Source organism: Mytilus trossulus, chromosome 10 (genome assembly GCF_036588685.1).
Source record: "Mytilus trossulus isolate FHL-02 chromosome 10, PNRI_Mtr1.1.1.hap1, whole genome shotgun sequence".
Taxonomy (NCBI): Eukaryota; Metazoa; Mollusca; class Bivalvia; order Mytilida; family Mytilidae; genus Mytilus; species Mytilus trossulus.
In genome coordinates this window covers 58379242-58390910 of record NC_086382.1, presented here as the reverse complement: position 1 = coordinate 58390910, position 11669 = coordinate 58379242, and the positions used below count along the sequence as shown (strand labels likewise).

Here is an 11669-nt window from a genome sequence, read left to right as displayed (position 1 = left end):
GACATATTTTTAGTGCATATTCACTTGTTTCTTTTCATATGTCTTTCGATTGAGTTAAGCCAATTCACTTGATATTTTATTGTGTCTTTCCATATTGTGATGTTACACTATTGTTTCAGGTAAGGTTGGCACCTATTAAAATATTTCAACCCACTGCATTTATATGCACCTGTCCTAAGTCAGGAAACTGATGTTCAGTGGTTGTTATTTATTGATGTGGTTCATAAATGTTTCTCGTTTTTTATATTTTCTGTTTGCATGGTTTTACACATTATTTTTTTGAAGCCCTTTAAAGTTTGCTGTTCAGTGTGAGCCAAGGCTTTGCGTTGAAGACCGAACTTTGTTGAAGACAGAACTTTGACCTATAATAGTTTACTTTTACAAATTATTACTTGGATGGAAAATTGTCTCATTGGAACTCATACCACATCGTCTCATATCTAATGGATATAAACCTTGCAATTGCATAGTTCCCATTACTCAGATATTTTTTCATGTTCTCAGCAAATGTTAGTTCAAAACTCAGGACATCAAATTATCTAGACGTCATGAAAAGAGGTGACTATGCCTGATGAGGTTACATATAATGCAAACATCTTTATGCAAATCTTTGTAAAGGAAAGATAAACCTTGTTTAGATATTGTCTAAAACTCATTCTAAAGAGAAACAAATTCTATCACTATATCTTGTGTATAATGATATTTCTCCACTCTCAACATTTAAATTTTAGATACTTTATAAGCTTGGCAAGCCTCACATTCTAAATTTTAAGTTAAACTGTCTAGAGGGGAGAAAAATCTTACACTTTTGATACAGTTGTGGAATCTTTTTTCTTAGAACCTAAATTCAGAAAAAAAAGTGCTTAAATAAAATAATTTATTGACAAAAAATAACTCTGTTTACATTTAATACCTGCATTTTTATGTTTGTGATCAATAGACACATTTCATTTCTACTTCCTCATATAATTGTAAAATAGATATATCAAATTACACACCAATTCTTCTGCTCTAGTGTTAAGTATACATGTATAAGTATATAAAACATACTTTTATTTGCAGAAATTCTGAACAGGTATATTTTAATTTTTGAATGGCTAAAGGTTTAATTACATGATGTAATTTAAGAAACTTAATTGACCTTCTTTGTGTAGAAGTTGCAACATAATACAATTATACAGTGAAAAAAATCATGTACTGTCATGTAAAGGCCAAAATAATCAATGTAAGAAATACTAACTAGTAGAAGAGCAATTCAACCTAAAAAAAATTGGCACATTAACATTTTTTTCTCAAATTTCCAATTCCTTTGAGTAAGTTGGAATTGATCCTGTGTTTGCCAAAGTCAATCCAAATATTGAAAAGATGTATCAAAATATAAGGTGCTCCTCATCTCAGAAAGACTTACTTAAAGGAGCACCACCGATCTAAAAAAAAGACAAGAAAAATCAACATTTAAAGTAAAATATCATAAAATTCAGTTAAAATGTATAATTTAAAATTCAGTTAACCCTTTCCTCCATAGTGACACCTTTTGACGCCTGTGTAGTACCTCAGTTGAAACGCTTTGACTACGAAGTGTCTGGAGTAGACTAAATAAAATTTGTATCCAATATGTAAAGGAATATCATAAGAATATCCGACTTAAATTTATTTGATGAAATATTTGTTTTTCCCAATCCATTAATACTTGAAAACATATTTTCAGAATTTTATTGCAAAATCCTATGCGAATCAAGTATGCAAAAAAAAAAATTCAATGGAGGAAAGGGTTAAAATGTATAATTTAAAATTCAGTTAAACTGACTTATATTACAATTCAAAATAAAAGAGGTAACGTAACAATCATTTAACCAACCACAGACAATCTAAAGTTGCAGCAATTTATTAAATGTTCTTTTGGTATGGTTGAAATTGAGCAAAGGGGGACAACTTCAGTTCATTTATCAATTTTAACTTTCTCAGGAATTGATATTTCAAATTAACTAGTATTGCCTTCTATGTCACAGTTGACATCATGAACATGACCTCATACTCAAGTTATCATAAGTAAGAATTTTTCAGGATGAACTTGGTCTTAAAATTATTCAAATGTATATGGTTATCATGTATCTATGAAAAGCAAATTTTACAAACAATAGGTCCATGAAAATGTAAATGAAGGGAACATGAACATAAATCCATGAAGGTATACCACACATACAACATGATTGTCTTTCTAACCAGCAGAATAATCAGATATTTACAACTTTTAAAAAATATTTCAGAATTGATCTCCACTGATTCAATATGATTCATAAGGGGAGACAACCGTCTCAATATTTTCATGGTACATGTATTTTGTTTACCATGAGTGTAATATGTTGGGACTCAATCTCAGTCAGTTAAAATCATTTCACACATGTATTTTACAGATTTTCTGCTAAACATTTAATATCTAGAAGCAGTCAGACAGATTGCTTACATTGATTAATTGCTTGTATTTAATGCCACTTTTATCACTCTTTGCTAAAGTGATGGATAGATTTGATTGATGGAGGAATCAGGATTACCTGGAGAGAACACCCTACTTTCAGCAGGAAAACTAACTAACAAATCATATAGGTGAATCCACCTGATACTAGTGTGGTTCAAATTCACAACCTCAGTGTTGACAGGCTAGTGATACCTGCACATAAATATCAACCAAAAAAAAAACCCTGATGAACTGGTATACAACTAAAGGCTCAAAGATTTTTTTTTTTTAATTTCTCATACCATAAAAATCTGATTCTCATTAGTTTTTTGCAAGTTACAATATTCATTAACTCAATTAAATAATTTATAATTAACATATCAAACTAGACAACTTCTTATCAATATAAGGCTAGTACATCCCAGCCGATAAAAATTGGCACACAATGAGTCAAGAATGCCTTTAAAAAATCTTACAATGATACCGTTATAAATAACAGAATTTATGATAAATTACATATTGATGATGATAGGTCTTTCATAAACAGACCATTTAATCATTGATTTTAATATCCCTTGTATAACCTGTAGTATTATGACAGACTATAAATGAATGCCACCTGCACATAACAATACTATAACAATATATATTACAAATTGTTCAGTTAAAAGACCTATAGATCAGCAAGGGTCATCCTCTAGCATCAGCAACACCAGAGGGCACTTCTATCTCCCAACCATCCATTTCCTTAGTTACTATCACCTGGCAACCTAATCTTGACCTGAAAATACAAAAAAAAGTTGTTCTCTGTTAAATTTGCATTTGTAGACTGATATAACTGATCCTTTTTATTCATATAAACTGTGTCGGTTCAGACCACATTTTAGAGTTTGCTGCCATATAATATGATGGGTACTTTACTATAAATTCTATTAATTGTAGATATTTTGAATTTCTTGATGTCATGGAGGTTGCTCTGTGGTAGGATTTATATCTTTGATAAAGGCATGATATTTATTTCTGATTCAATGTAAATTCAAACATGTCTAAATGATGTTTACGGGTTGCTTTTTTTCCTTTTCTTCCTATAAATAATCCATCAGTTTTTCCAGGGTTGATTTTTAAAAAGACAAAAAGTGCAACAATGTGTAAGGTTACTTTGCTTAAAGGAATTTGAACCGTAGTCATGATTTTAATCCAAATATTTTTGCTTGTACAAATGTATATCGTACTATACTTTACATGAATATTCTTTAAATTCTCTGTAATATATTTTTTTAATTGGGAGTGATATCTAACATGAAATGTTCATAAAAACCATTCCATGAAGACCATACAACATTTTATTATTGACCAAGTTTGTTATTTATTTTAACACTTACGTATCACTTAAACCAAAAGCTAGATCCAACATATCAAGTTCTTCGTCTGTAGGCTTTTCATGGATTTGTTCATATTGATCTGGCTTGAAGATTAAATGGCAAGTTGAGCACGCCAGGGTTCCCTCACAAGCACCTGTTCATAAATTGATTTTACAAATTAATAGTGACAAATAAGTCTGACAAATAATACTTGTAATTGTAAACAGTGTGATTTTACATGAAGGCCTACTGTTACAGATGTAGTATTAAGATCATGACATTCTATTTTGAACATTAATATGATTAATTTGTCAATGAAGCACTGTTTTTCAAACATGTATAAAATATTCTCAGTAACCAAGTGTTTATTTGTGTGCTATTATTTTGACTCTATTATCAATTAATCACAAGAATTTTTTTTTTATTAAGACATTGACAAGTTGTCCCTCTGAATGTCAGAAGTTGTCAAAACTCTTTGAAAGTCTAGTTGACCAATGGGTCTTTTAATAATAGTGATCTATTGTAGGAACCTTTGTCCTAGCAATAGATTTTCTATAAAATGAGACTATATCATGGTGACAAGTTTTTATTTGTTAAGGAAGCCATGAACATGGACCTTCCTCATTAAATTGGAGACTGATATTAATTCCTGAAAAGATTATACAATTTTAAAATTCTCAAAGTGGTTAAATTTCATATTTAATCTATAGTTATAAATATCTCTTAGCTACATCTTTGGTTTCCAATTTAAAAAATAAATTTTTACATGAATATTCGAGTGTACAACATGTATGATTAAATTAAAGTACAAACCAAATCCATCCACATCAATATCATTATCTATTATGATATCCAGTAGATTATCACCAACTTTGGCCGTAGCTGTATGTTCTGACCCATCAGTTAACTTGAAGCATAGTGACACTCTGAAAATATAAAATTTAACCACTTATTGATGCTAAATATTGTAATATATGTACCTTCTAATTCTATATCGTTATCTATGGCCACATCTAGAAGGTTACTGCCCACGCCAGCATTTACTGTTATACGGTCCCCATCTCTATCCATAAAGTATAAACAAATTCTGTAAAATAACAATACATTTGTATATGGATTCATGATTCAACACCATCTCTCACTAATATTTAACATTTTAAAGGAATGAAACAATATTGATGGGTAGGGGTGGACTCAAAAGTACTGTCAGGGTGGTTTCAGTTGTAAATCTTCTGAAAGTTTCAAGGAAAAGCATTGAAGGTTCTCCAGGGGGAAAGGTGGGGAGGGGGGCCTGAATTTAACGTTTTATTTTTTTGACATTCAATGCATTTCAATGGGGACATATAATTGGAACCCCCTTTCTCAAGATAAGTCTATTAGTATATGTCATAATATGAGAAGATATATACATTGTAGCAGTTTGATTTCATCATTCTAAGCACATTTTACCCACATATATTTGTGCATGTAGTTTTTCCAGATATAAGACAATTACTATTATATTACAATACTAACTACTTATACATGTACAACATTACATGTATGTGCTGTTACTTTACATTGTGGGCATATTGATTTTATAACTTGGTCACTAAATATAAATTGTAATGTAAACTTCCATACCATGCTGAGAATACTGCAGACACTGTTTAGTTCCTATTGGCAAATTTGTTTCAGAGAAGATTTTTTAAAAAGATTTTGCTGGATATTAGACACCAAGTAGTGGCCTAAAGTTCACACTTGCTTTTTAGACCACATGAGTTAAAAATGTGAAGGCCAGACTTGTAGGTTATTTTCAAAAGTAAAACTGGTAAAATATCAACAATAATACATTATTTAGTAATACAAACATGTATATGAGCTAAATTATGAATTTTATTCAAGTGAAGAGCTATTTTATGTAAGCACATTAAAATAAAATGCTCTATGGGATGCAGCTTTGTATGGCAGCAAAGGTCGAAAGCTGGACAGTTCAGGCAAGTATGGACACCACTGACACTGTCCACATTCAAGTTTGTTCTGAATTTGAATTGTGATAAAATATTTGACACAGTGACAGAACATGTACATGTTTATATAATGTTTCCCAATGAATGTGGTCTTAATATTAACAAATCTTAAAATTGACATTTACATTTACCTATTCTAGTCCAATATATGCAAAATCCATTTATTTTTAATAAACAAGTTATTGCAACAATGTAAATGTCATACCATTACACAGGTGTTAATTTGAAAAAAAATGTATTTGTACTATGAGGTGGGAGGACCTTTTTCAGGACCTCGCGATTGGGTGTTGTTTAGCTCGAGATATTGATCCTTTCCCGATCCGGGCATTCTTTTTTTGAATTTTGGGATTCAGATTTCTTTAAATTTTAGGATAATGACCCCTCCAACCCCCTCTATTATGGGGGCCTTGACTTGTGAAAGTTGCTCCTGGTGGTTCTCTCTGAGTTCCTCCACCATAATTAAAACCAGATGCTCCGCAGGGCGTAGCTTTATACGACCGCAGAGGTTGAACCCTGAACGGTTGGGGCAAGTATGGACACAACATTCAAGCTGGATTCAGCTCTAAATTTGGATTGTGATTAAATAGTTGACACAGCATAGGTTTCTGACACAGAATGAATGTGTTCTAATGAACTTAAAATTTTTTGTTTTCTCTTCGAGCAATTCACTATGCTGTTGAATATTAATCCTTTCAAAAAAATGTTTGAAGAAATTTTCATTTTATTTATGAAATTTCATTTCAAATAAGAAAATTGAACCCAATTTTTTTAATCACATCCCCCTTTCCCGTATTCCAAATTAATCTCAATTAAATTTCTAATGGAGTTTGCAACAATAACTACTCATTTAAATACATCATAAAATACCGGTATTAAGATGTAAAAAAACTGCTTGTTATCACTGAATGGTAAAGATTATTTTAATTTATCAGTTGGTAGTAAAAAGTGAATATACATTGTATATAACAAAGATTTGAGTTGATTCTGGACAAAGAAAGATAACTCCAATTAAAAAAAAATATTGCTATTTCACAATATTGTGCAATTAGATATTTCTTGCTTACTATTCTGGACAAAGAAAGATAACTCTAATTAAAAAAAAATATTGCTATTTCACAATATTGTGCAATTAGATATTTCTTGCCATTGTGCAATACTGTGCAATTGAAAAGACTTGCTATTGCACAATACTTAATATAATATTTTAGATCCTGATTTGGACCAACTTGAAAACTGGGCCCATAATCAAAAATCTAAGTACATGTTTGGATTCAGCATATCAAAGAACCCCAAGATTTCAATTTTTGTTAAAATCAAACTAAGTTTAATTTTGGACCCTTTGGACTTTAATGTAGACCAATTTGAAAACAGGACCAAAAATGAAGAATCTACATACACAGTTAGATTTGGCATATCAAAGAACCCCATTTATTCAATTTTTAATGAAATCAAACAATGTTTAATTTTGGACCCCGATTTGGACCAACTTGAAAACTGGGCCAATAATCAAGAATCTAAATACATTTTTAGATTCAGCATATCAAAGAACCCAACCGATTAATTTTTTGTCAAAATCAAACTAAGTTTAATTTTGGACCCTTTGGACCTTAATGTAGACCAATTTGAAAATGGGACCAAAAAATAAGAATCTACATACACAGTTAGATTCCGCATATCAAAGAACCCCAATTATTCAATTCTTGATGAAATCAAACAAAGTTTAATTTTGGACCCTTTGGGCCCCTTTTTCATAAACTGTTAGGACCAAAACTCCCAAAATCAATACCAACCTTCCTTTTATGGTCATAAACCTTGTGTTTAAATTTCATAGATTTCTATTTACTTATACTAAAGTTATGGTGCGAAAACCAAGAAAAATGCTTATTTGGGTCCCTTTTTGGCCCTCAATTCCTAAACTGTTGGAACCTAAACTCCCAAAATCAATACCAACCTTTCTTTTGTGGTCATAAACATTGTGTTTAAATTTCATTGATTTCTATTAACTTAAACTAAAGTAATTGTGCGAAAACCAAGAATAATGCTTATTTGGGCCCTTTTTTGGCCCCTAATTCCTAAACTGTTGAAACCAAAACTCCCAAAATCAATCCCAACCTTTCTTTTGTGGTCATAAACCTTGTGTCAAAATTTCATAGATTTCTATTAACTTAAACTAAAGTTATAGCGCGAAAACCAAGAAAATGCTTATTTGGGCCCTTTTTGGCCCCTAATTCCTAAAATGTTGGGATCAAAACTCCCAAAATCAATACCAATCTTCCATTTGTGGTCATAAACCTTGTGTTAAAATTTCATAGATTTCTATTCACTTTTACTAAAGTTAGAGTGCGAAAACTAAAAGTATTCGGACGACGACGACGACGCAGACGACGATGCCGACGACGACGCCAACGTGATAGCAATATACGACGAAAATTTTTTCAAAATTTGCGGTCGTATAAAAACAGACTCTATCCGTTGTACTAACACCCTGTTGTGTTGGAGTGGGGATTGTCCTTGTAAATATTGTTGTTAATACACTAGTGACACATCATCTACTTTAATCCAGAGAGCTATTGTAAATAGATTCTACTGTACCCTTGCAGGTCTCTACTAGGGGTGCTCCTTTAACAGAGGGATCTACAAACTGTTAACTTATGCCGTGCAAACAGGGAAGTTAAATCAATGATTTTACTGTAACTTTCTACGGTTGTTTTGATGGCTATTTTTGGCATGCAGATGACTAATTTCATGATGTGAATCGATAAATCAACTGTGGTACTATTACATGTAGTCTAACGCACTTCAAATTGTGATTGTTTGAGAAATATTAAAATTCAAATGCGAACTGTCCGGGGTAACAATTTTGATCAAATGATGAAAACTATGGTATACTCCTGGTTGTTGAAATTCCAACTGACTGGTTTTCCTAGGGAAATAATTATGATGGTCAATTATGAGGTTTATTAATAATCAACGGATTAGTGACCGATCTGATGGAGATAATCGGATTAGTTGCAGAGCTCCAGATAAGAATTCATCAATTGGGGTTTTTACCCACCATTTTCTTATATAATTGGGTGATAAAGTTTTTTAATTGCATTATCAATTCCAATTCACCCCTCGAGTTAATATCAAATTGAGTTTTTCACCACCAAGCTCCTTAATGTATTGGGTTTTTTCATCGACACAATATTGAATATTTAGGCAATATCAACCCCAATTTTTTCCATCTTAAATTAATATGTTTCTGTCTTTGTTTAGCTCTTTTATTTGGTTTAGGGTTATGGTTAGGGTTATTTGCTAGCTGTTTTATTTGGTTTATTCACTGAGGAGCAATTGTAGGTTTAATTTGTGTCCCGTTTCAAACCTTTTGCCAGTTTTGTATTTTCTCACAAAAAAGGATATGTGTATTCACAGGCACTCGTCTTATACATGTACCTTTATATAATAAATTCTGAGACCAGTGCCTGATCAGTGGCTGTGTGCATGGTGTGTGTATTCATTAATTAACCGTAAAATGAATAAAAAATAGTTACTGTATATAAACTCTAATTATACTTGAATGATTTTCTTTTATTCAATTTACATAAATCTGGGTTTAGTTGTCTTTTATTAGAACTTTTGATTTCTGATGCTTTATCATTTCTTAATTGATTGGGCCTTTCACTTTTTCCAACTGAATTCGTTTTTGATGAAACCCCGTGTTTATTAGCAATGTTTTCATTATGGTACACACACACGCCCGTGCGTTCGATGAACGCTTCCTAAAGACACTGGCTGAGTCTTGTCATCATTATAACTTTCCCTCAGTTTTCCAAAATAAGCCGAAAACATGCTTCTATTCAATATTTTAACTGAACATTCACTTTCGTTTTAATTCGATGTATGTTATGAAAAATCCCGAGCAATGCAAAAAAATATGACTCCATGACACACGCTAATAGGATAAACACTGAGAAGATCGAAATATTTACAAAAACACGTGTACCTATTGAGCAACGGAAAACTCAAACAGGGACCCATTTCAGCTACTTGATGCAGGGATCTATTTTTAGAACAACAGGAAATTTCCAATTATAAATATTATAAAAATAGTTTACGTGACGACTGTAAACAGATAAGGGTAAATAACACAAACGGTAGCCAATAAAAGGGTTGAGAACTCATGGTTTTTGCATATAATTGGGTTTTCCGCTGAATTAATTGGGTTGTTGAACCCTTCAATGGACAATTGCATTGGGTTTTCTATTATTTGTATTGCGTGATCACGCAATTACGCAGCTTATCTGGAGCTCTGTAGTTGTAATCACAACTTGTAACACTTGTTGAAAATGTTAATTGCCTGAGGGTCATAAACTTGGTCAAAAACATAAAGACAGGTAAATTTGTAGTATTTTAATGCGAAAATATTTTTACACTTTCAAAATTTAAGTGATGAAATTGATTTGAAATACTTTCGTCAATCCAAAAACCCTTTCGTAAATTACAAAAGTGATGAGCCCTAGCAAAATCAATGCAGGCTCTGACAAATATTGATAAGGATAGTTTGACGAATCACAGTAAAAATTTAAACAATTTGACTCTAATGGTAGCTGAAAATGACTGTTTGTCACCTGACGGTAAAGGGCATTACTACTCTCTAACAATTGGGTCTTATTGGGGTCTAAGCATGACGCGGGATTGCTGATTTTTGTAAGCATGACACATGAAAGTCAAATTATTGTGTCGCGAAAACGGGAAATGAGGTCTAGCGGGAATCGAGAACTGACAAAAAAAATATGAATTGCTTATGTACAAAGTGTTAGCGGGAAACAGGCATCTGACAAAACAATAAGGGGAATCTGGGATTGGAACCCCCCAATGAAGGCCCCTACAAAAGTAATATAAAACAATACACCTTATCATTATTTGTCCGCCATTACTGGATATCACACAGCCTGACACAGGTTCCCGTAAAATGTCAATGTCATAAAACAAAATATCTGACGCCATAATGGAAAAGTGATTGTTGTATCCGTCAAAAGTTCAAGCGGCCGGGTCAGTCCTGATTAGCGATAAGGTGTATATTATTTTTTAAAGCCTAAATCCCACTACTTATCCAGACTTTTCAAAACTTCAACAGACTCTTGTCAGGTTGAAACCTTTAAACTGACCTAAAATATTTTGAACCATTGTTTTCATAATGAATTCTAAAATTGTAAAAGGTACATATAGGGATTACGCAATGTCAGCGAATGAACCCTATGGCTATAGCCGGCAACTGAACTTACGTTTCTTTCTTTGGTTTAGGAACTGATGCTGAGAATTTTTGGACAGACATTACTTTCGGAACATTTCTTCTTTTCGCACATATCGGAACTGTTAATGACCGACCAATACATAGAGCAAATTTAGGAATTAAGCAAACTGGCCTTCTCAACCCTGACAGTGACATCGTCGCAGGTATTATCTGGTTCTGATAACATAAACCGTGGATATAAGATAGGGAAAACAGTAAAACAAACCAGTCGTTGTGTTGATACAAATTACAGAATCCCATACAAAACGAATAATACTCTAAATAATTATACTATGACCTGTAAGCTGAATTACTGCGAAGCAAAATTTTCATTTAAATTTTATAGATAATTGTAAATATATTTTATGTGTCTGTTATAACCATATATAAGAAAAATTAGTCAACTTGCATAGCATTTTATAGAAAATAATTAGAACAATGTAAGACATGTAAGCAACCAACAATCAATCAATCAATCCATGAAGTGTAATTTTTATAATTTAAGATTACAACAATTTGTTTTGCGGATCATGGACAGATGGATGGTATCTGGAACGTAGTATAGTTTG

General features: G+C 32.0%; 1 protein-coding gene across 2 annotated transcripts; it reads right to left on the bottom strand.

The window, feature by feature from the left end:
* Positions 1–1875: 1875 nt before the first annotated feature.
* LOC134688257 (2Fe-2S ferredoxin-like) lies at positions 1876–11294 on the bottom strand. 2 transcript variants are annotated; one of them, XM_063548770.1, is made up of 4 exons: positions 11093–11294; positions 4797–4903; positions 3838–3970; positions 1876–3236 (listed from the first exon to the last, which is right to left on the bottom strand). In XM_063548770.1, the coding sequence occupies exons 1-4, from the start codon at positions 11254–11256 to the stop codon at positions 3146–3148; spliced, it is 495 nt and encodes a 164-aa protein (XP_063404840.1). In that variant the 5' UTR covers positions 11257–11294; the 3' UTR covers positions 1876–3145. The 2 variants fall into 2 exon arrangements, with proteins under 2 accessions (XP_063404840.1, XP_063404839.1); XM_063548769.1 differs by lacking the exon at positions 4797–4903 and adding an exon at positions 4630–4742.
* Between the last annotated feature and the right edge of the window lie 375 nt (positions 11295–11669).

Coding starts and splice junctions, on each gene's coding strand:
- LOC134688257 (XM_063548769.1), bottom strand. CDS start 11,256: ATGTCACTGTCAGGGTTGAGAAGGCCAGTTTGCTTAATTCCTAAATTT. Junction 4,743..11,092: donor CCTAAACCAAAGAAAGAAAC/GTAAGTTCAGTT, acceptor TTATATTTTCAG/AGTGTCACTATGCTTCAAGT. Junction 3,237..3,837: donor GCTTTTGGTTTAAGTGATAC/GTAAGTGTTAAA, acceptor TTGTATTTTCAG/GTCAAGATTAGGTTGCCAGG.